Source organism: Phaseolus vulgaris, chromosome 7 (assembly GCF_051622355.1).
Source record: "Phaseolus vulgaris cultivar YP4 chromosome 7, ASM5162235v1, whole genome shotgun sequence".
NCBI classification, from domain to species: Eukaryota; Viridiplantae; Streptophyta; class Magnoliopsida; order Fabales; family Fabaceae; genus Phaseolus; species Phaseolus vulgaris.
This window is the reverse complement of record NC_143504.1, coordinates 1,715,538-1,737,794: the sequence shown is the minus strand read 5'-3', so window position 1 is coordinate 1,737,794 and position 22,257 is coordinate 1,715,538. Positions and strand designations below refer to the sequence as shown.

The 22,257-nt window shown below is 31.1% G+C and overlaps 4 protein-coding genes across 4 annotated transcripts; 3 read left to right on the top strand and 1 right to left on the bottom strand.

Annotated features, from left to right (window-relative positions):
• On the bottom strand, positions 1–3,000 carry LOC137829612 (NADH-ubiquinone oxidoreductase B18 subunit). Its single transcript, XM_068636456.2, has 2 exons — positions 2,624–3,000; positions 1–186 (listed from the first exon to the last, which is right to left on the bottom strand). Exon 1 carries the CDS (start codon positions 2,941–2,943, stop codon positions 2,647–2,649), a length of 297 nt encoding a protein of 98 aa, XP_068492557.2. The 5' UTR covers positions 2,944–3,000; the 3' UTR covers positions 1–186; positions 2,624–2,646.
• A 2,062-nt stretch (positions 3,001–5,062) lies between these two features.
• Positions 5,063–13,100, top strand: LOC137827948 (putative B3 domain-containing protein Os03g0621600). Its single transcript, XM_090304301.1, has 12 exons — positions 5,063–5,122; positions 5,263–5,617; positions 6,528–6,667; positions 6,920–7,096; positions 9,401–9,767; positions 9,896–10,017; positions 10,101–10,331; positions 11,284–11,572; positions 11,655–11,974; positions 12,067–12,512; positions 12,598–12,668; positions 12,757–13,100. Exons 1-10 carry the CDS (start codon positions 5,063–5,065, stop codon positions 12,391–12,393), a joined length of 2,388 nt encoding a protein of 795 aa, XP_090160427.1. The 3' UTR covers positions 12,394–12,512; positions 12,598–12,668; positions 12,757–13,100.
• Positions 13,101–14,747: 1,647 nt separating this feature from the next.
• LOC137828244 (B3 domain-containing transcription factor VRN1) lies at positions 14,748–16,988 on the top strand. Its single transcript, XM_068634727.2, has 6 exons — positions 14,748–14,863; positions 15,099–15,567; positions 15,666–15,829; positions 16,093–16,384; positions 16,479–16,561; positions 16,638–16,988. The coding sequence occupies exons 1-6, from the start codon at positions 14,789–14,791 to the stop codon at positions 16,869–16,871; spliced, it is 1,317 nt and encodes a 438-aa protein (XP_068490828.2). The 5' UTR covers positions 14,748–14,788; the 3' UTR covers positions 16,872–16,988.
• A 1,134-nt stretch (positions 16,989–18,122) lies between these two features.
• On the top strand, positions 18,123–21,528 carry HPR (hydroxypyruvate reductase). Its single transcript, XM_068634168.2, has 13 exons — positions 18,123–18,502; positions 18,632–18,715; positions 18,861–19,001; positions 19,326–19,447; positions 19,626–19,707; positions 20,004–20,076; positions 20,155–20,246; positions 20,341–20,415; positions 20,496–20,603; positions 20,698–20,775; positions 20,860–20,904; positions 20,992–21,106; positions 21,252–21,528. Exons 1-13 carry the CDS (start codon positions 18,380–18,382, stop codon positions 21,272–21,274), a joined length of 1,161 nt encoding a protein of 386 aa, XP_068490269.2. The 5' UTR covers positions 18,123–18,379; the 3' UTR covers positions 21,275–21,528.
• Positions 21,529–22,257: the final 729 nt, after the last annotated feature.

Genomic DNA, 22,257 nt, shown 5'->3' with positions numbered 1-22,257 from the left:
TTAGTATGTCTATGAAATGTTAACAACAAATTTTATTCCTTCCAAGCAGAAACATGGGTCCATGACAGAAGAAATAGCTAAAAAAGTATAAAAAAGTCTGAAGTAGTCTTTGGACAAACATTCCAAGGTAACTTTGATCCATACAATAGCAAAACATGAAATAACATCAGTCCCAAGCAATGGTTCCTGTCAAAATACACGAACCAAAAAAATATTTAGAAACTCAATAAAGTAAATAGAGATTTGTGTGTGAGTGTGGCCAGCCAGGGGAGGGTTAAGAAGACCAACAGATTATGTAAAAACTATGAAGGTGGAAATGAAATCTACAAATTTAGACCTTGAAACATATATATATATATATATAGCCAGTGCTACTCTACTAGGAAAAAATTCCCCTTTGTTATTACTTATAATAATGCAGAACAGTTATACATCATTGATCATTTCCACTTGGCAAACCAGAGTCTAATCAGAAACGCATAATATAAATATCACCACACATCCAGCTTGGAGAATATACCAACAGAATTACAGATACTGCATGCTAAACTCACCTATTCATAAATTTTGCTTCAGATTATTTATTTATCTTTACAAAAATTGTTTGTTTCCTCCATCACTTAAATTAGAAGTTGATTTCGAGCATCGTAGGCCTAAGAAAGCACAGCCTCTTACTGTGTCTCGAAGAAAATAGTTAATAATCAAAGCAAAACTATGTTGCACGGATTCGGACATCACATGGCAAACTAAAAAAAACATAAACTACAGGGAAACAGCATATACATAAAAAAAACACACGCACATATAAAAACATTAAAAAAATTAAGCTTAATTTGTTCTAAAAATACTATTTTCACAGTACCTTTTTTTTTCTAATTTTGCGTACAATATCTTTTTACACTTCAGTCATTTTTATTTCACCTTTCTCTTTCTTTTCTTCGTAAATGTGAGAAAATAATGTTAATATAGAATTACTGTATCTGAAAGACATCCAAAAAATACTGTTTGAAAGAAAGGTTGAAATAAAAAAAGTTAAAACGAGTTTGTTTTTTCCGTTTCAAAAAGAAAAGTTGCATCCAATCCTTGTTAGCATGCCGCTTCGGTGTGCAACGCGTTATGACCGTTTGGCCTGTCACCTGCACCATGCATTTTCATCAGCATCTCCCTCCTCCACAACTATACTTAGTCGCTATACCACGTCGTTTGGCTTTACTTAGAAGCTATACCTCGTCATTTGGCTTGGAAGAGGTCGACCAGCAGCCATATCAACTGAAGAAAACCCGTCGTCACTCACTCGTGGTTCACACAACAAAACTGAGAAGGAAAAGGAGAGAGGGTTGGTAAAGCAGAGTGATGTGTAGACGGCACATTATGAAATTGTGGCCGACACTGCTTCCATGTCGTGTTGGGAGGGACACGAGGAAGTCCGTGCTTCACAGAAGCAAAATCCACAAGAAAAAGGCTATGCAAGAAATCCAAATCAATCCATACCCACTCCAAACAAAACCATTTTGAATCCATTTTAATGGATGGATTATAAATCCAATTCAATTAATAGGATATTTTCTTGGATTTTAAAAAATCCAAAATCAATGACCATCATAATACATCATCATTTGGTCAAGACACTGTTTAATTAGCCTTGGCCAGGGTGGCGTTAGCTCGTCATCGTCTACATGACCACAACCAAAATGCCGTTGGCTCATCATCAACTACTCATTGTGAGCTCGACTAGGAGCTCAAATTACGACTTAAAACCAAAACTAAATTTAAAGTAGTTTAAAAAATCCAAAATAATTTTTTACAATTAATGGTTATGGATTTGAAATCCCAACCATGCTCACTGCTCATAGGAACATACAGAAAAAGAGCAAAAGAGTCACGAGGAAGCCAGAAGAGTGAAAAGCAGACGGAACTGAAAAACCAGAGTTTATAATCTAAGAGGTTCCCATTACACTTAATATATAACCATACTCTTTCGCAGATTCATTCATATTGATTTCAACAAGCACCTCTTTCGTATCTTACAAACTCTCGAATATTGATGTTTACTTTCGAAACAAAGACAGAATAATATTTTGATTACCACACACAAAGCCAGCCAAATTAACCATATTAGTACTATATCCAGTACCAACATAAAGCTCAAGGTTACAATCCTTAGTCCTACAACTACTCCCCATCAACCAGCATTGGGTTCAACGATACATTGCACACTACCCCAAACCAACAGTCTTCAATACTGCTCCTAAAAATCAAGGTTGGTTATCAGGAGCAAATCATCACCATTTGCAACATGGAATAGTATCAGGAGCGATTTTTCAGCCAAAACACAATCAAGTCACGTGAACCCAAAACACTACACAAAGTGATAACATAATAGTACAATCAAAAGAACTCCACCACAGACCGGGAAAAGGGATTAATTCCATAATAGAGGCGCAAACTGAGCAGCAGCCCTAATAATCCTAATTAGCAATCTAATCGGTACAAGAACGTGAATCGGACACCGCGGAACAATTAAGAACCGCGAATCCACCAATCCTAGAGGCCGATCAGCTACGTGGCGAGAAATTGACAAGAAGAAAAAGGCGCAGACGATGCAAATTGGAAAAAAACTTACAGCGAGAGGAAGAGGAAAAGGAATCAGGCATTGGCGGGTTTGGGGACGAGGATTAGCGGTTGTGTGGCGTCGGACTTTTGGTGTTCCTGACGGATCTTCTGCATCTGAAGCATTCTCTCCATGACGAGCTCGTACTCGCACTTCTCGTAGGAGTGGCGCTCGTTCTCGCACTTCCATGGGAGGTAAAACTCGGCTTGCCTGCACTTGTTGAGAGGGATGAGCAAATGCGCGCACTGATCGCGATACGACAAGGGAACCCTAGCCTCCACCATCTCCTCCTGCGTCGCTATCATCTTCTTCGATGATCCTTCAACTTCCATCTCTTTCTTTCTTTCTTCCACACTCTCTTCTCTCTGTAACAATTTCCCAGGGTTATATTATTTGCTTCTATATATTCTTTATTCAAATCTAAATTACTTTTATATTCAAATCTAAATTACTTTTTATGTTCAAATGCAAAATAATTAACAAAAATAATTTCATCATCATACTACAATGCTGATAAAAATTGATTGATCAATTCAACCTTCGTGAGATTAGGAGTAAGAAGAGTTTTTCCTATAAAAATTTATAAAAAAAATAAATTAAATTTGTTTATAAGTTAAAGTACTTCATGCACAACTTAAAAATAAAAAAATTGAAAAAAATTATATGAGAGGGCTTATATATAAATTAATTTTATTATATATATATATTGTTTTTCTAAATATAGTATAAAAAGGTTATCTAAAATCTTTCAACTTAATTTTGAAACGAGTTAAACCTATTACATTGCCTTAAGCATTTGACTGTAGAATATTGTTTTTAGCACCCCACCATTTTTTACCTGCAACCCCATATTTTTTTAAAATTCCAGTTTTAGGTATTAAAAGTGATTTTTCTTACTGTTTTGTTGGTTAAAATGGTGAAGTTTGGGTTACCGGGAATCAGTCTTCAGAAATATACGCGCGGGGAAGGAGAAAGGAGAAAAAAGTAGGGTTAAAGTAAAAAACCGATAAGGGCAATTTTGATATTTCGCACTCAATGGGGGTGTATGAAGTAATAGCTTTGATTGTGATTATATTTTACAATAATGGAGGCCCAACTTAACTAATAAATCTGGCTGTTTCTTTCTGCACTCTAACAAATTTCTTCCTCCACCCCATCATTTTTCAAAGAAGACTATTTTATCTCTTTTAAATATGAATTTTGGATTGTTTTTTTCGAAATATTTCTGGAATATATTTTTCAGAACACATTTTATTAATTTTGGATTTACTAATTCAGAAATAAAAAAATGTATTTTGGATAGGATATTCTGGAAGAATTTTTTATCTTCCAGATTTCCTATTCTGGAAACACATTTTCTTACGGAACCCTATTCCAAAATTATATAAAACTATAATTTCAGTATTTTAAAGAATTTAGGGGTGCAGAAAAAAAAATGTAGAGATGCAGGAAGAAACTCCCTAAATCCATAGGACAGCCGAATAATTTGGCCCAACTCAATGGCGAGCAGATTGACCCGAATTGAAGGCTTATATTTGACTATGAAGATTAAAGATTGATAGTGAATGGAGCAGAAAAAAGAGAGAGATTGAGGAAATTCATGGCTTTTACAATTCCCACTCTCGTTATTCCTAAATCCCAACCTGTTGCTTTAATATTGAAGAATTTTATGTAGTCACCATAGAAATTCACCAATGAATAATAATCTCAATATCAAACTTAAACTCAAGACTCCAAAACTTAAACTCTTAAGTCGTTAATCTAATATCGATTAAAGATAAAATATTTTATAATATATAAGTTTACGTAAATTTTGAATTATGATAATTTAAAATATTGAATTAAAATTAAAGTTCGCTTTTTAATATAATATTAAAATAATTTATTTTTATAATTTATTATAACAATAGGTTGTTGGACTTATCAAGTTACCAATTATCGAATTACATATACAATACACATGTAGTCATACGTGACATGTTTTTGACGTGAGAGGTGTGCTGGAGATACCATTTTGACTAAAGATGTTAACATTTCATAAGATATAAAATTTTATAATATATAAGTGGGTGCAATATGAATCATCAGTTTAATAAAATTGAGTTAGATTTAATTTTTTTTCTTAATACTGAAATTAATAATGTTTTTTTATTCATTAAAAATATATTAGAGATTTATGCATTTCCTAAGAATCAATTTAATCAAGCAAGTGACACATTGAGAAAGAAAATCCCAAGGGAAAATATATGGGAACTTTGAAAGTCAGAAATTTAAGTGAATAAAGATAATCTGACTCACAAAAATTTGTTCTGATCTGAGGGCTAATCATGACAATTCAGCAGGAAACTGCAAGTAGCTTTATATATATATACAAGGTCACAACAATGGTAGTTTCACTTGCTTTCTCACCAGAAATTTCATTTTATCAGCTTCTATATTCAAACTGCAAGCATGGCTTCTCTGCCAATCAACTTCTTCAAAGTTATTCTTAAAACTAATCTTGAAAGGCTTGTAAGCATTCTTAGGCTTATATCTATATGTGTGTGTATGATAATTGAAATATTTGCTACTGATATATTCATATAGATATAAGCAACTAACAGAGATTTATGAGCATATTTCACACTAACCAACAGTGTTTTTTTGTGCAGAAAATACCCAACAAATTCAGTTGCAAATATGGAAGTGGCTTGCCAAATCCCTTGTTCATGAAGCCTCCAGATGGAACAGAATGGAAAGTGAATTGGGCAGAAGACAAGGGTGAGATTTGGCTGGAAAAGGGTTGGAAAGAATTTGTGGAACATTATTCCCTAGATCAAGGACATTTTATTTTCTTTAAATATGAAGGAACTTCCCAGATTCATGTAATCATACTTGACCAGAGTGCACTAGAAATAGACTATCCTTGTGGCAATGGAGATGAAAACGACAACCTTGTTAAAACCGAGGAGGAATCCGACATGGTTTTGGATGAAGGACAAGATGTGAAGGATGAACAAATAAGGGGTAAGGATTCATTGTTTATTGCTACCATTCATGTTTACATTTTTTGTGTATCATATGGATCATCAGAATTTTATGTTCATGACATTTAGTAGTTGTGAGGGTTTAAGATGCTTCACTAAACATGTTAATGACTGGTTGAGACTTTTGTTGTAGATCCAATTTCTCACTTTTTTTTCTCTCATTCAAAATCCTGTAAGAAACTTTCATCTTCTAAGTGATAAAAGAAAGATGAGTTCTTTTTTCTTTTTTATTACTATCATCGTGTATGTATAAATTATTAATCCTTTAACTTTAACTTTTTGAGAAACTCTGATTTTGAATGATATATTTTTCTCCGGAACCGAGATAGAAAACATTCTTAGAAATAGAATTTTAATAAGAAATAGAATCCTGATTTGATTCGTTCTCAATAGCCACAAGATGATCATCTTAAAGACGATCCTTTTAAGACGATCCTTCGATCATCTTAAAGACGATCCTTTTGTTGATGGATTACAAGATGATCATATTAAAGACGATCCTTTTGTTGATGGATGCTCTTATTATACCCGTAGTCTCCAAATGATGAGAACCAACTATGTAACATCTACATAAAAATTCAAGAATTGTATACGTCATTAGTCCTATCTTTTGTAGGAACTATCCATAATAACAAACTTGCAAAATGAATTTGTTTATCATAAAGAGATTCGAGATTCGTTATTTGATTAAAGATAACTACATTTCATACTATATAAAACAATTTTCTGAAGTTATATTATTCTTAATATGATATCAAAGTTATTTAGAGTCTAATTTTCATAATTTAGACTTCCGTTTCAAGCACAATTGCGTACAAATCTTCCTTCCAATTTAATAAAATTAAATTAGATTTAAAGTTTATTTTTTAATAGAATCTTTGAATACACAGGTGAGAAGTGTGGTGAAAGAACTTCATCTTTGAACAGGCCTACGCAATCTAGAGCAAGGGAAGTAGCATGCAACTTCGTCTCATGCAATCCCTTTTTCACAGTTTTCATAAGACCTTCTCATACAGCAACATATCGGCTGGTACTTAGATTTAACATGAAACATACTATTTCTACGTCAATGTCGTATTAGTATCTGTGCTATATAAATCATTAGTTTACGTCAATGTCGTATTAGTATCTGTGTTATATAAATCATTAGTTGTATGCGTATCAGTATCTGTGCTTAGTTCATTAGTTGTGTGCGTATCAGTATATGTGCTACATAGATCATTAGTTGTGTTGTTCAGCTCTTCGGCATTTAAAGTCTTTGCAATGAAAATATATTATGCAGAGCGTTCCAGATTTGAGAGGCCTTATTGGGGAGAAGGAGAGGTATGCGATGCTGGAGCTTGGAGAAAGAGGGTGGAAAGTGAAGTTGATAGCTAATAATAGCAGCTATTTTTCACATCACAGGTTCTCTACTGGCTGGTACTTGTTTTTACGTGAGACTGAATTGCAATCTGGAGACGTTTGTGTATTTGAACTCATCAGAAAAGAGGATTGTGTTTTCAAAGTTCATGTTTTCAAAAATCACACATAATTTCTCTGCATAAACCTGTGGTCTTCATGAGAATTCCAAGAAAAATATAATAAAGAAGGCATAAGTGTTCCCATCAGTGTTATATTTGGTGAAAAAACTGTGTCTTGGTGGCAGGTTGATGTGAAGGTGGCATGTCAAATCCATGGAGAATTTATTTCTTCTGAAAGCTATTAAGTGAACTTTCCCACTCCAAGTCAAAAAGCTATTAAATTAAAAACTAATAATTTTTTTAATAATTATTAAATTCAAAAAATAATTTTATTATAATAATTAATTATTTTTTATCTTTAAAATTAATTTTTATTTAATAATTCTATATTAGTATTATAATATAATTTATACAGTTATTAAATTTCAACTGAAAGAATATTTATATACAAATTTTAATTTAATTTCAGGAATCTATATTTGTAGAGTTTATACTGAAAAAATATAGATTGAAACAAAATTATGATAAAAAAGCTATTGATCAGACTGCATGTAAATATGAACGCTATGTTTGTTTTCACTGATTTATTATATACAAAAATTAATTGTATATAAAAATTAATTTGTAAGTGTTGATCTTGCTTGTATATGGAGATATACTAAGAAAAGCTAGCAAAACTAGAAAAACCACATTAATTATGATGAAAAAATTAATATATTCTTAACTTTTTTTTTGCATAAAACTTGGTGATGTGAGAACTAGATAATTATGAAAGTATACATAATTATTATGTTTAAAAATAAAACATTATTAATTATATTAGAAAAACATTCAATTATGTACACGCATTATACATTCATAAAATTTCCAATATATTTTTTTTACATTTTATTTATGTTAATTTAAACAATTCATTTTTTTAAAATCAATCCAAATTCAATCACTAATTAAAACAAAAAAAAATATTTTGGAGAATATGTTCTTTGCATCCGTCATCTGAATTTAGTGATCGATTATGAGTAGAATAATGGTTCAGATTTTTGGCAGAAAGAGTGGACATAATGAGAATTATTGAGAGTATAAAATCTATATATTCTGAGAGTTGATAATGACAATGTAGAAGTAACAGTACCTGCACTTACTGCACTCTGACACACGCAGTCCAATTATGTTCACTTCAAAATAAATCTCAGACAACTTTTCTATTTTAATTATATTACATATAACACCTATATATCATGTACACAGATATTGATAGAATATATAAAAATACATATAATTGAATTTTAATTGAATTTTTTTTAAGTACAGAATATTTTTCATAATTAATTTAAAAATATTTATTTTTTATTTTTATAATCATACTAAAATTTATAATAAAAATTTGAATTTTTTAAAAATTAATGTATTTATTTTTTTAAAATTATATTAAAATCGTACTATGTTATAAATTCATTTAAATTAGACACTTTATGAGACATTTTTATTAAATGGTGTATCTATTGGACATACGTATTGATATGGACACTTGTAAGACACTCATAAGACACTTATTAATGAAGTGTTTCAATTCAAAAAATATTTATTAAATTTCTAACTATTTTAGTACGGTTTTAACATAATTTAAAAAAAAAAATATATAATAATTTTTTTACAAAAAATTATTTTTATTATGATTATGAAAATGATGAACAAATTCGTTTAAACTAGCCTAAAAATCATATTTCTACTAAAAGAATATGAAATGTTGTGCATATAAATATTTATTATCAATTTATATAATTCATAATTATATAATATATAGATATTTTATACATTAAATTACATATATATGTTTTACAAATTTCAATATTGAATACGTAAATACATATGTATAACACAAATATATTACATCATTTAAAAGATATATCCGAAGATATATGTAACACAAATACATCTACATTATTTATTTAAGAGGTAAGAGGTGTGTAGAAAATTTATAGGTAAAAAGTTTCTTATGTAAAATAAATTCATCATTGTAGATAGTGTACATCAAACGTTTCTTAGCAGTTGCAGAGAGCAGAAAGAGCAGCTGAGTCCAAACATCAATGGCTGCTCATCCTCCCATGGACCATGCCATCCTGCCTATACGTTTCTTCAAGACCATTCTTAAATCAAATCTTCAAAGGCTTGTAAACATTCTCACCTTCACCTTTACCTATCTTTCATATTTGCATGTCTCATTCATTGCATTGACATATAGATATACAGATTATATGTATTTGATGTTTGATTAGGTAATCACATGTACTAATTAACCAAAGGGTTCTTCTCAGCAAATCCCCAAGAAATTTACAAACAGATACGGAGAAAACTTGTCAAATCCAGTGTTTCTCCGGCCACCAGATGGTACTCAATGGAAAGTGTACTGGAGCAAACAGAAGGGTGAGATTTGGTTCGAAAAGGGTTGGAAGCAATTTGTTGAACACTATTCCCTTGATCATGGTTACTTTGTTTTCTTTACATTTGATGGAACTTCTGAGATTGACGTACTCATAGTTGATCAGAGTTCCCTAGATATGCAATATCCTTCTTCTCACAGTCCTGAACAGAGTGAAAGCCTTGGACACAGTGATGATGAATCATTTAAACTCTTGGATGAAGGGCCTGATTCTGACCACCATGCTCAAGGTATTAATGCTTTTTCCTTTTAAAAGTACATGGATTCATGGTTATCTATCTGACACTTACTCTGATTATAAAAAAAAAAACTTTGGTAGTTAAAATGTTTGTTAATGATGATGATGATGTTTCTGCAGGAAATTTATCATTGAATTGGCCAAGGGAAGCCAGGGCTAATGAGTTGGCAAGAAAGTTCATCTCCTGCAATCCATTTTTCACTGTTGTCATAAGATCTTATAATCTGACATCGTACAGGCTGGTATGATTAAATGAACCGAATAGTACTTATGAAGTTGTGATCATTGTTTGTACTATTAGATTGTAAAAGATTGTGTTGTGCAGAATATTCCGAATTTGGAGGGTTACATTGACAAGAGGAAGAAGTATGTTACAGTGGAAGTTGGAGGAGTATCATGGAGTTTGAGGTTGGTGGGTTCTGATCGTAGACGCCTCGGTGGTGGTTGGCGAGTGTTTGCAGAGGAGAATGATTTGGAAGCAGGAGATGTTTGTATCTTTGAACACATCTTCAGAAATGATTCTGATTTCAGAGTTCATATTTTCAAAAGCCAAAGATAATGCACACCATTTTTCTTGGTCAATTTAGAAGGAATGTTAGTTTCCATTAGAATGTGGAAACTCACTTTTGGATTATGTAGTTAAGTTCGAATAGATAAACTAAGAAAGAATCTTGATGATATCATGTATTGGAATTGCTACTGCATTGTTCTGTTAACTGAAGATACTGATAACTGAAAGGTTTTGCATGTGAAAGAAAATACAGATGCTACTGTATTTATATTCACCAGTACTGATATTGGTTAATATAATATGATATTTTGAATATTGTCGTCATGAAACTATTATAATTTTTTTATTAATGAAATCGTGGATTAAAGAATAATTCATTTTTTGTAATATTTTACTCAAATTACAGTAGTTTCTTAAAGGAAACTTAATTTTAGTTGTTCATGGTAAGCCTTTAAAACTGCTATTAGTAAGAGTATGCTATAAAAGATAACTAAAGGGAAATCACATATAAAAATTGGGTGGAAGACTCTCCAATTTAAAAAGTGAAAAATATTCACCACTTCTTCTAGGATCTTTTGGATTACCAAGTAGTAAAAGTACAAGGGGATTGGGAAAGGTGAAAAGTTGCAGAGAAAAGATTAATTATGCCATAAATAAGCAATTTATTAAAGTATTTATAGGACATTGATTCTGAACTTTCAAAATCAGCATAAGGACTCAAGAAACTTAGGTACCTAACTCTGGTTTATTTGTTAAACAATGACTTCTGAGTATGGCAGTGACATTCACTTTTTCAAAAGAATTGAAGAATACACCCTTAGAAAGGGGGAGATGGTAATCATTTTTATTGCTGCTCATCAAGTCAATTCATATGTTTTTATTAATCTATGTTCATCATCTGAATCACAGTGATGTAAATTCTCCTTTTAATTTGTGATTATGTTAACATCAAATTATAGAATGCAATACACTATATTGACAATAAAGTTTATGACAGAGGATACCAAGGAGCTTTGTGAATAAATTTTGGGAAGAAATATCAAATCCACTAATCCTTCTGCTTCCTAACTGTTCTAAATGGGAAGTGAATTGGACAAAAATGGATGCTGAGGTTTGGTTAATTGATGAATGGAAGAAATTTGCAGAATTCTTTTCTTTGGATCAGAACCATCTTCTGGTGTTCAGATATGTGGGAAAGTCACAGTTCAAGGTTGTGATCCTTGATCATGATGGCTTGGAGATAGTGTATCCTTTGATGGAAGGATCTTTTGATGATGCAGATAATGGTAGCTCTTTTCGTCAGTGTAAGAGAGTAAGATTTTCTGTACCATCTTCTCCTTCTACTAAGAAGGTGAAAATCCACCCAAGGAAGAACCCTAATAGCTATCCAACACAAGATGTTGAAACTAAATATGCTGAATCTGAAAGGACTACAGTTGATGAAAGAGGTGGGGATGTTGAACTTTAATCTTTTCTTATTCCATTTCAAAGTCTTTGAAGATATTCTCACCTTTTTCTTTGTGAGTGACTTTGATTTGCTGACAGGTAGAAGAAGAAACAGAAGATGTTCAAGATCCAAGGTTAAGACTGAAAGTGGCACTGCTTTAGAGAGAGCCAAGTCTTTCATCTCAGAGAATCCCTTCTTCATTCGTGTAATGCAACGATCACACATCATTAGGAAATTCCTGGTACATCATCTCACCAAACAAACAATTCATATAAAATACTTTCAAAATTTTGCTATGATAATGATCTTTTTACTTTAACATTGTTATGATAGACTATGCCAGCTGATTTCATAACAGTTGAGGAACGAAAGGAAAATCATAGAGTTAGTGTTTGGATTTCTGAAGACAAAACTTGGAATATGAACGTCAATGTTTATAGAAGCAAGAAAGAAGTGTCACTAGGTTCTGGTTGGGCTAATTTTGTGAAGGACAATAACTTGAAAAAAGGAAATGTATGTGTGTTTGAGAAAATTAAGAATCCAGGAGTTTCATTTAGAGTTGTTATTTACCGTGATGCACAAGAATCTAGTCCTTCCAACTTCTCAGGTATTTCAATAAGAAATCTACTATGTGTTTTAATGTTCCAAATGCTTTTTTAATTGCTTTTTTTATGAATAAGCTTTTGATAACAATGAAGCAAATGAAAGCAAAGAAACTAGGCCTCAAAAGAGTTCTGCTGACAGAGGCAGTGATGGAGTTCAAAAGAATGTTTTTTATGGTACCCTTATGTTCTTTTTGTCTGTTTTTCATTTAGACATGTTTCTCTAATGATGTTTATTTAGTGCTCTTTTTGTTCTTGTTAGATTCAGGATTTCGTAGATGCAACAATGAAATCTCAGAGAATCACTTTGCCCTCAGTGTGCTAAAGACTGTGGTATGAATAACTAAATTAGTGATGTGTTGCACATGCAAGAATCTTAGCCATCACTAACTAATTTCACTTTATTTGATGTGATGAACAGTGCATACCAGAGCAATTCATCAGAAATCATAAGATGGAGAATGCAGCTAAGGTTGGTCTGAGAGTGGGGAATAGAACATGGCCTGTGAAGCTAGAACATTATCCAGAGAATCAATGTCACAAACTATGTTATTCTGGTTGGTCCAAGTTCATGCGTGAATGCAAAGTGAATGTTGGTGATGTCTGTAATTTTGAACTGGTTGATAAGGACACGTTTGTTTTCCAAGTTAGAGTTGCAAGGTGCATAGATTGAACTATGTTCATAAGAAGTTTTGTGTTCAAATTTCATGTTTTGCTATGTTCATAAGAAGTCTTGTGTTCAAATTTCATGTTCAGAGTCTTGCCATGTACATATATAAACTTTGTAGTTTGTAGTGAATGTTGATCTTTTAAGTAAATTTTATCTTATAAATTTTTTTGTTTACTTTTTTTTTTCTTTGCAATTAAAAAGAAGAAATGCTTACCAAGATGAATGTTTTAACTTGTTTTCTACAGAAAATTATGAAATGGGGAATTTCAAATTTTGACTGAGAATAATTATATCCTCTCAAGTTTCAAGTTATTTGGAGTTTTCCAAATAATAATTACTAGCTGCAATTACCAACACATTCTCATTTTTTAGGTAACTATACAAATATATAACCTTGTATGATTAAAAATAGTAATTTAAAGTACTTTGGTTAAGTTCATTCAATTTTTATATAGTGAAGTTTATTTCAATAACTGTAAAAGTTAGTTATTTAGAATATTTGTAAAATTTAGTTTTACAGCCTTTAATAATTTTGTATTACTTAAAATTTTCAATAATTCTACATTCTAAATTAAAACAATAGTTCATTGTGTTATATGAAAACAATAAAAAATCATTTATCTACTCCAAATATTTGTGTTGTATAATGCAATAGACAAAAAATAGCAATAAGCTAAATTAATTCAAACAAAAAATTCGTGATACGTTTTTATTTTATTTGATTTAAAGTTGAAAGAATCTAATATTTACTTACAATAATTATTAATATATTTATTGTGTACTTTAAAAAAATAAGATATACTAGTATATGGTCAATAAATTTGAAATTATATACGTAAAAAAGATAAAGAAAAAAATACACAATGAAAGACCACCGTGGAATTGAATAGCCATAAAAATTTAGATTTTTTTTAGTAAATAATATTACTTTAAAAATTGAAAGACCAACTGGTGTAGAGTTAAATATTTAAATCAATATTACAAATTTAAAACTTGTTTTAAAATAGTAGTTTGATTACATTAAATTCATTGGACCTTTTAAATCTAGATAGCAATTAAAATTCAACAATACGTGTATAATATATGTAATCTATAATTAAAAATAAATATATGTAGAAAAAACAAAAGTTGTACATAATTAATAAATAAATAATCTAGAAAAATATTTTAATTTTCTCAATCTGATACAAACCAATTGCATAATATATATATAGATATATCGATATACCTTTAAAAGACTTAATATTAATAACTAAAATCTTGGTAACTAATTTAAATATCAATCTAAAAATTATTTATAAATATTTATTAATAACAGAAAATACTTTTAATATAAATAATTTTTTAATTTTTAAAATAATATCTAATTTAATTAATATAGTGATTAATTATTATTAGTCTCTAAATTTGATTGCTATTTAATATTTTCTTTATAATAATAACATTAACATTATTTACTTAATAATTATTTATTATCAACCTTTAAAATGTCTTAATAATATTCTTAAAACATTTAATGAAAATAATTTGATGGAGGGATGTAAACTTAATGGTCAAGAATAACATAGTTCATTGGTTAGGTATGCTGTATTTACTCTTACCAAGAAATAATTAATAAGGAACTTGAAAAGATGAACAGTTATTTACATTTACTGTTATATGAAATGAATATACAATTCCAAAATTATCAAAAGATATTTTCCTTATTTTTAAGATATCTGAACTGTTTAACATATAAAAGTTGATACTGTGATTGAGCCTAAGTAAACTCCATTGCTGAACAATGTCTTCTGGTGATGATAGTGGCATTCACTTCTTCAAGAGGATTGAGGAAGACACACTTAGAAATGGAGATCTGGTTACTATTCTTCTACTCCTTATTAAAATGTCCATTTTTAGTAAGATAGTCTCATTGATGAAGTTATTTCACATAGATTCATCTTTGCACCATTTTATTCATACATTTCTAAAATCTTTCATTATCAAGTATTTGAGTCAAGATTTTGGAAGGGGTGACTCTTATTTTCCTTTTCTCTAGCTTATTATCATGTTAATGTTATTGAATGGTTACACTGATGAATATTTCATGACAGAGAATACCTAGAAGTTTTGTGAGTAAATATTGGGAAGATATGTCAAATCCACTGCTCCTTCTGCTTCCCAAAGGTGGTGAATGGAAAGTGAAATGGAAAAAAATTGGTGTTGACATTTGGTTGATTGAAAACTGGAAGAAATTTGTAGAGTTTTATTCTTTGGACCAAGATAATCTCTTGATCTTCAAATATGTGGGTGTGTCTCAGTTTGAGGTGGTGATACTTGATCAAAGTGGCTTGGAAATTTTTTACCCTTTGATGGAAGCAAAGTTAGATGATGCAGAGAATGGTACCTGTTCATGTAAGTTTAAGAAGGCAGAATCTTCTTTACCAGGTTCTCATTTCTCCAAGAAGGTGGAAGCCAACAACAGAAGAAACCAACCTGATATCACTCCAGATGTTGAGAATGTGAGAGCTGAATCTCAAAGATTTAAGGTTGATTTTCATGGTACAACAGTTGAAACAAGAGGTGGGATGTTGAAACTTCATTTTTTTTCCTGTTCTGTTTCAAAATGTTGAAGATGTTGTCACCCTTTGTTCTTTTGTTTCACTCTAATGTTTGAACAGGTAGAAAAAGAAAAAGTTTTTCCTGTATGAAATCTTCAAACTCTAAGGAAAAAGCTATTCCAGCTGAAAGTGGCACTGCTCTGGAGAGAGCCAAATCTTTCCAATCTCAGAATCGCTTCTTCGTTCGTGAAATGTTTCCATCATATATTCAAAGAAATATTATGGTACCCTTCTCTCATAAACAAACAAATCAGATGCATAGTAATACACATTCTGATATGTTTTGCTATATAACTGATATATATAATGCATTGGTTTTGTTGGAGATCTCACATATATTAGAGATTAATATGCATCGATTTTATGAAGTTGAGTTAGACTTAAAATCTAGTTATTAACAAGTTTCAATGAAAATATGAATTCATAAGTAATTTACATGAGTTTTTCTGGTTAACATGCAATTTTGTTGATTTTTAATTTAACACAGGTGATGCCGGGTAATATCATAACAAAAGAAGAGGAGCATCACAGTGACAATGTTACTCTTTGGACATCTGAAGAAGACAGACATTGGCTTGTTCATTTCTATAGGAATAATTCCAGTCGCCAAATAAATCTTACTTCTGGTTGGAATCATTTTGCAAAAGATCATAACTTGCGAATAGGGGATGTTTGTGTTTTTGAGAAAATTGAGAAATCTGGAATTTCATTCAGAGTTCATATTTATAGAGTTGATATTTATAATGTGAAACAAGAACCAAGTTCTCCTAAGTTTTCAGGTTACTGGTATTTCTTAAATACTGTTTCTTTTTTAAATGTTTCTTCATACTTCTTCATATTTCTTCACCTTTTGATTTGTTTTTATTCTTTTAGATTGTGAAACTCCTAAATGCAACAACATGACAGTAGAGAATCACTTCAGTGTCTGCATCAATGATAAACAACTCTATTCTCTGGTAGGATTGATCAGAATAAAGTTTTAGGCATGTAAACATGTTTGCTGTGACTAATTAGATTTTGTGTGTTGTGCAGAATGTTCCAAAGATTTTCTTCAAGAATCACGGTATTGCTAATGCAACTGAAGTGATCCTGCAACTTGGGGAGAGATCATGGAATGTGAAGCTAGACTCTTACAGTAGATTGACTGTGGGTTGGAATGATTTTATGAGAGAATGCAAATTGAAGGGTGGAGATGTTTGTGTGCTAGAGTTGATTGATAAGAAGAAGATTCTGTTTGAAGTTAGCATTCTAACATTCATAGAGTGATGTTTGTGATTGATATTTGAATCTCTCCAAAAATTACTTTTGAAACCTATCTACTTTATTATTCTGGTTTTGTTCTTTTGTATTACTAAAGTTTTATAATAAAGAAGGTTTTAGAATATTTCAGAATTTTTAATAGTATAAAGTATGATAATAAGTATAATACGATTCACAATACCAATACTACGTTTTCAGATGCTCATGATATGAATCATATGATTAATCGTTATTATTCTTGTATCGTAGTTGTATAATGTGAATTGTATCACAAATCGTATGAATCGCAAATAGTCCAGTATCACATTTTAGATTTTATTTTGGATTTAGGTGTGAACTGGGTCTGATCACTTGAATTAATTTTATAAAAATTTTAATTTTATTTTTTTTTCATTTAACAAAATAGTGAAACCATATAATCTAGTCAAATCTAACCATTATAATATTAATATAATATGATTAGTAATACAATCATTTTTTTAAACATGACTATAATTATTAATTATATTTTTATATTTTTTAAATATTTATGAATCTCACTACACTAAACAATTCACATTTAAAATATAAAATCTCTGATTCACCATATGATTCAACTAGCATGGTATAAAGGTTTAAACCCAATTCCCATTATGTTTTAAATTCTAAAATCCTATATACGATTGTTAACAGTTTATTAACAAATAGGTATTAAATTTATAGTTGTTACATAGTTAAATTATAACTGCAGTAAATTTTTTTGTTTTAAGGAGGTATTGAAAGACTTGAAAAATAAGAGTTTTACTGTAGTGATTTTATTTAACTTGAAGTATATTAATTTCAGTAAATAGTATATATTATTGAAAATGAAAGACCAGAAAATGAATTAATATTTTAATAGAATAATAAAAATAGACTAATTTTTATTTTATATATTTGCAATCAGTCGAGATAAAAACTCTTTAATAACAACAATTTAATTTAAAATTAACTAACATTCAATATGTTTTAAATAAAATGAACTGAAAAGAAAAGACTAAAAGAATTGAACGGAATTATTTTTTACTTTTTGAAAAACTAAATTTATTTTAAGTTAAATTGAATAATAAATAATGTTTATACATTAAATTAAACATTAATAGAAAGAACTAAGTGATAGTTATACAAAATTAATAAATATGAAAAGTTTTTGAAGTTCAAAGGATAGAGAAGAAGCACTTGTATGAAGCTATGAGCCACAAACAGAAGGTTAAATTTGTCTTTAATGGACATTATCCTAACGAGAGGCTCAAAGACACTGCAATTTCTTGAACTCATCTCTTTTTCACAGCCTCATCCTATTGTGTTCTGTGTTCACTTTATCTCAAAGGTCAAAGTCTTCTGCATGCACCAATGTTATTGGACACAAATAAATTACTATGTTGTGCTGTTTCACACTGGATTACCAGTATCTAACATTATAAGCAAACACCAACTGAAATTATTACAACCTCAACTTCCACTATCCATAGCCACTTCACACTCTTGTTGGCTTCATGGCCAAGCCAGTGTCCATTGAAGTATGGAATCCAAATGGCAAATACAGAGTTATCAGCACAAAATCAATGCCTGGAACTCGCTGGATTAATCTTCTCATTCAGAATGATTGTCGCCTTGAAGTAATCAAACTTCCCATGTTTCATTTTATGCCATGTTCCTTGCTTTTGTTGAGACATCTTCTGAGGATGTCATAGTTTAGTGTATGGTTAAAATTTTGATTCATTGTTTGTCTTGCACATGCTTTCCAGATATGTACTGAGAAGAAAACGATACTGTCTATTGAAGACATCATTGCTTTGATTGGTGACAAGTGCGATGGAGTTATAGGACAGGTAATAGTGGTCAATAGATTAGAGCATCACACTGCAAATTGATGTAGTATTGGTTTAGTTTACAAAAAAAAAATTATCTTTTTAGTTCTGGTGTGGATTTTCTTGGTTTTGGCTTGGTGGGTATGTGATGGAGTTCCTGTTGCAGTTGACTGAAGACTGGGGAGAAGAGTTGTTCTCTGCTTTGAGCAAAGCTGGAGGCAAAGCTTTCAGTAACATGGCTGTTGGTTATAACAACGTGAATGTTAATGCTGCAAACAAGTATGGTGTTGCTGTTGGAAACACTCCTGTGAGTTATCTTTTTCTTTATATTACTGTTAGATTATATTTTAAATGTGTATTTTAATTTTCGTAAAGTTTGTGGATTGAGGATCCTTTTGTGTGATGCTGAAGTGATCTTAGGCAGAGTTTGGATGAACTTTTTATAAGGACTTGTTGAAAAAGAAAATAAGAATGTAAAATTAACTGAGTTTTTCTCATAACTAAAATAAGTTGTGCACTTATTATCCAAATATGATATTATTTATGTTGTGTATGATTGATGACTCTGGAAGTGATAACCTGAGGAGGTTGCTTTTGTTGTAACATTAGTTTCATTCATTCTTTTCTGTAGGGTGTGCTAACTGAGACAACAGCAGAGTTGGCAGCTTCTCTGTCTTTGGCAGCTGCTAGAAGGATAGTTGAGGCAGATGAATTCATGAGGGCAGGACTATATGATGGATGGCTGCCTCATTTGTATGAGAATTATTTTTTTACACATTACTTTTTTGTTTCATGATGTGAAGAGTAATGTTATATACCTTAGAAATTATTATTATCATCTTTTCTTTTGTCAGTTTCCATACACTGAATTGCAAGTAATGCACTCTTCAGAAGGCTGGAATAAACTGCTCTTGCCTTGTTTTTATGACAGATTTGTTGGAAACTTGCTCAAGGGACAAACTGTTGGTGTAATTGGAGCTGGTAGAATTGGATCTGCTTATGCAAGAATGATGGTAAATTTTCAATATTGTCTATCCCATATCAGGTTCATTTGATTTAGTTGTATGCTAAGCTTGTTACTCATAAATATAACAACTGACATGTTGGTTTCTTTACTTGAAATCTTCTCTTGTGTCAAAATTTTGAAAGAGCACTTAGGCTGTAATGTATTAAGCTGTTTATAGGTGATTTGCAAGAAAGTGCATCATATAGTTTGCTGATGTTTGTGACTGAGTATGCTCAATAATATTATCCATATAATGTTCTTGCTTTGGTGATGACAACAAAAGTTCCTTTCTTCTGGCATCAGGTTGAAGGGTTCAAGATGAACCTAATCTACTTTGATCTCTACCAGGCCACACGACTAGAAAAGTTTGTCACAGGCATGTTTCTGCCAACTCCTATCTGTAAACCAAATTACTGTGAAGTGTGAATTAATAGTTCCTTTTTACCTATTGCAGCTTATGGTGCATTCTTGAAAGCAAGTGGTGAAACCCCAGTGACATGGAAAAGGGCATCAAGCATGGATGAGGTCCTCCAGGAGGCAGATATAGTAAGAATTTGATTAAGGAAGTTTAATGTACTAGCTGTAACTTGTTACATTTGATTATTCCAACTAATATGCTTTATCATGAGTGCTTCTATAGATTAGTCTTCATCCTGTGTTGGACAAAACCACTTATCATCTAGTCAACAAGGAAAGACTTGCTAAAATGAAGAAGGTAATTATTTAATCAACATATTTTTGCTCTAATAAAGTGATGCAAATTGAATTTTGCTAATGATGATGTCCTTATTACAGGAAGCAATTCTGATCAATTGCAGTAGAGGGCCTGTTGTTGATGAAGCTGCACTAGTGGAGCATTTAAAACAGAATCCAACATTTCGAGTAGGACTTGATGTGTTTGAGGTATCTGACCCTTCTTTGATCTCTGAATAATTGGATTCCATTTTGCAACAAAACCACCTTTTAAGTCTCTATGTGAAATTGAAACTTTTATCAGGAAGAGCCCTACATGAAACCTGGGCTTGCAGAGTGTAAGAATGCCATTGTGGTACCCCACATTGCATCTGCCTCCAAGGTAATTACTGTGAAGTGTCTGTATTAAATCAGTCTTTTATGGTTGACTCAGTTTTACTTATTTCATGTATATGTTTTGTTGCAGTGGACACGTGAGGGAATGGCTACACTAGCAGCTCTAAACGTGCTGGTACAAGTTTCTCCATGTTTGTTTCTATGGTAAATGAAAATTGTGTCTTGTAAAACTGATTATAGTCCTTAATTACAAAATGTGCAGGGTAAGATTAAAGGGTACCCTGTATGGTTTGATGCCAATAGGGTGGAACCATTCCTCAATGAGAATGCCCCACCACCAGCTGCATGCCCAAGCATTGTCAATGCAAAAGCTTTGGGTAATAAAATCATGTTCACTTTATTAGTTCAAGTTAAAACTAGTTTTCTGCAAAGTTTTTAAAAAAGATAAAAAATAATTTTTGTTCATAAATATTGATAGATAAGTCTTCTAATTGGCCTTGCATGTTGTGCTTCTATTTGCAGGTTTGCCAAGTTCAAAGCTATAAACACTCATGGTTCAATCCTAAAAGGGCCTTCAATTGCAAAAAGTGACCAATTTTTCTGAGTTGAGTTGGCTCTGTCGTTAGTGTTTTCTTTTTGTGTGTGTAGAGTGCTGATGACAGTGTGAATACAAAGACTGTCACCTTAATAACAGCATCATGGATTTGTAGTATTTGAAACATTAATTAAACATAAAATGAACTTATACCTGAGGATTCAGCTCGGTTCCTTCAGAAGATAAGAGGAGAAAGTTCTGGCATCTTTGAATATATTTTTATCTTAAAAACAACTTAAGTGAAACATAACTGGCATCTAGTATATTTATGATTTTTGTTAGAATTTCAGTGGCTGATTGATCAAAGGGTTATCTTACAAATTATAAGAAATAGAACTTTTTTGAAACATTTTACCAAATTGAAATGGTTAACTCTTAACTCTAGTCAAATTAAAGTTTTCTATAGTTGGTGTCAGTATCTGGTGAAAGGTTTCAGAAGAGTTTTATTCAAGTAATTTGTTTGTTAAGTTCATCGACCAAATTATTTCTGTGCAGATTCTTCAAGTCATTACAATTATCAAAAGGGAAACCACCACAATAATGAAAATTTGATCTATCACTTAATTTGCCTCTGAAACTAACATGTAAAGTGGTAACAATTTTTCTAAACGAACCAGTGACAAACCTGCAGATAAATTAATTTTCAAGAGACTAATTTATAGCATAACTGTATAAGCTTATTACATAAGGAATAATACCTCAGTTTTATTTTCCTGTAAACTCAACATTCGTTTGACTTGTAGAAATTACTCAGTTTTAGATTGAATGTGTCATCATGGTTCAGTCAGGGAGTTTCATTGAAATTGGTTTTGATGGCTATAGTAATTTAGGTTTAAAGAACTGAGTCTATATTTAGCTTCCACCATGATCCTACAGGCTAAAGAAAGATAAACAAGTAGCATGAATTTAATGAAAAAATATCCAATTCCATCC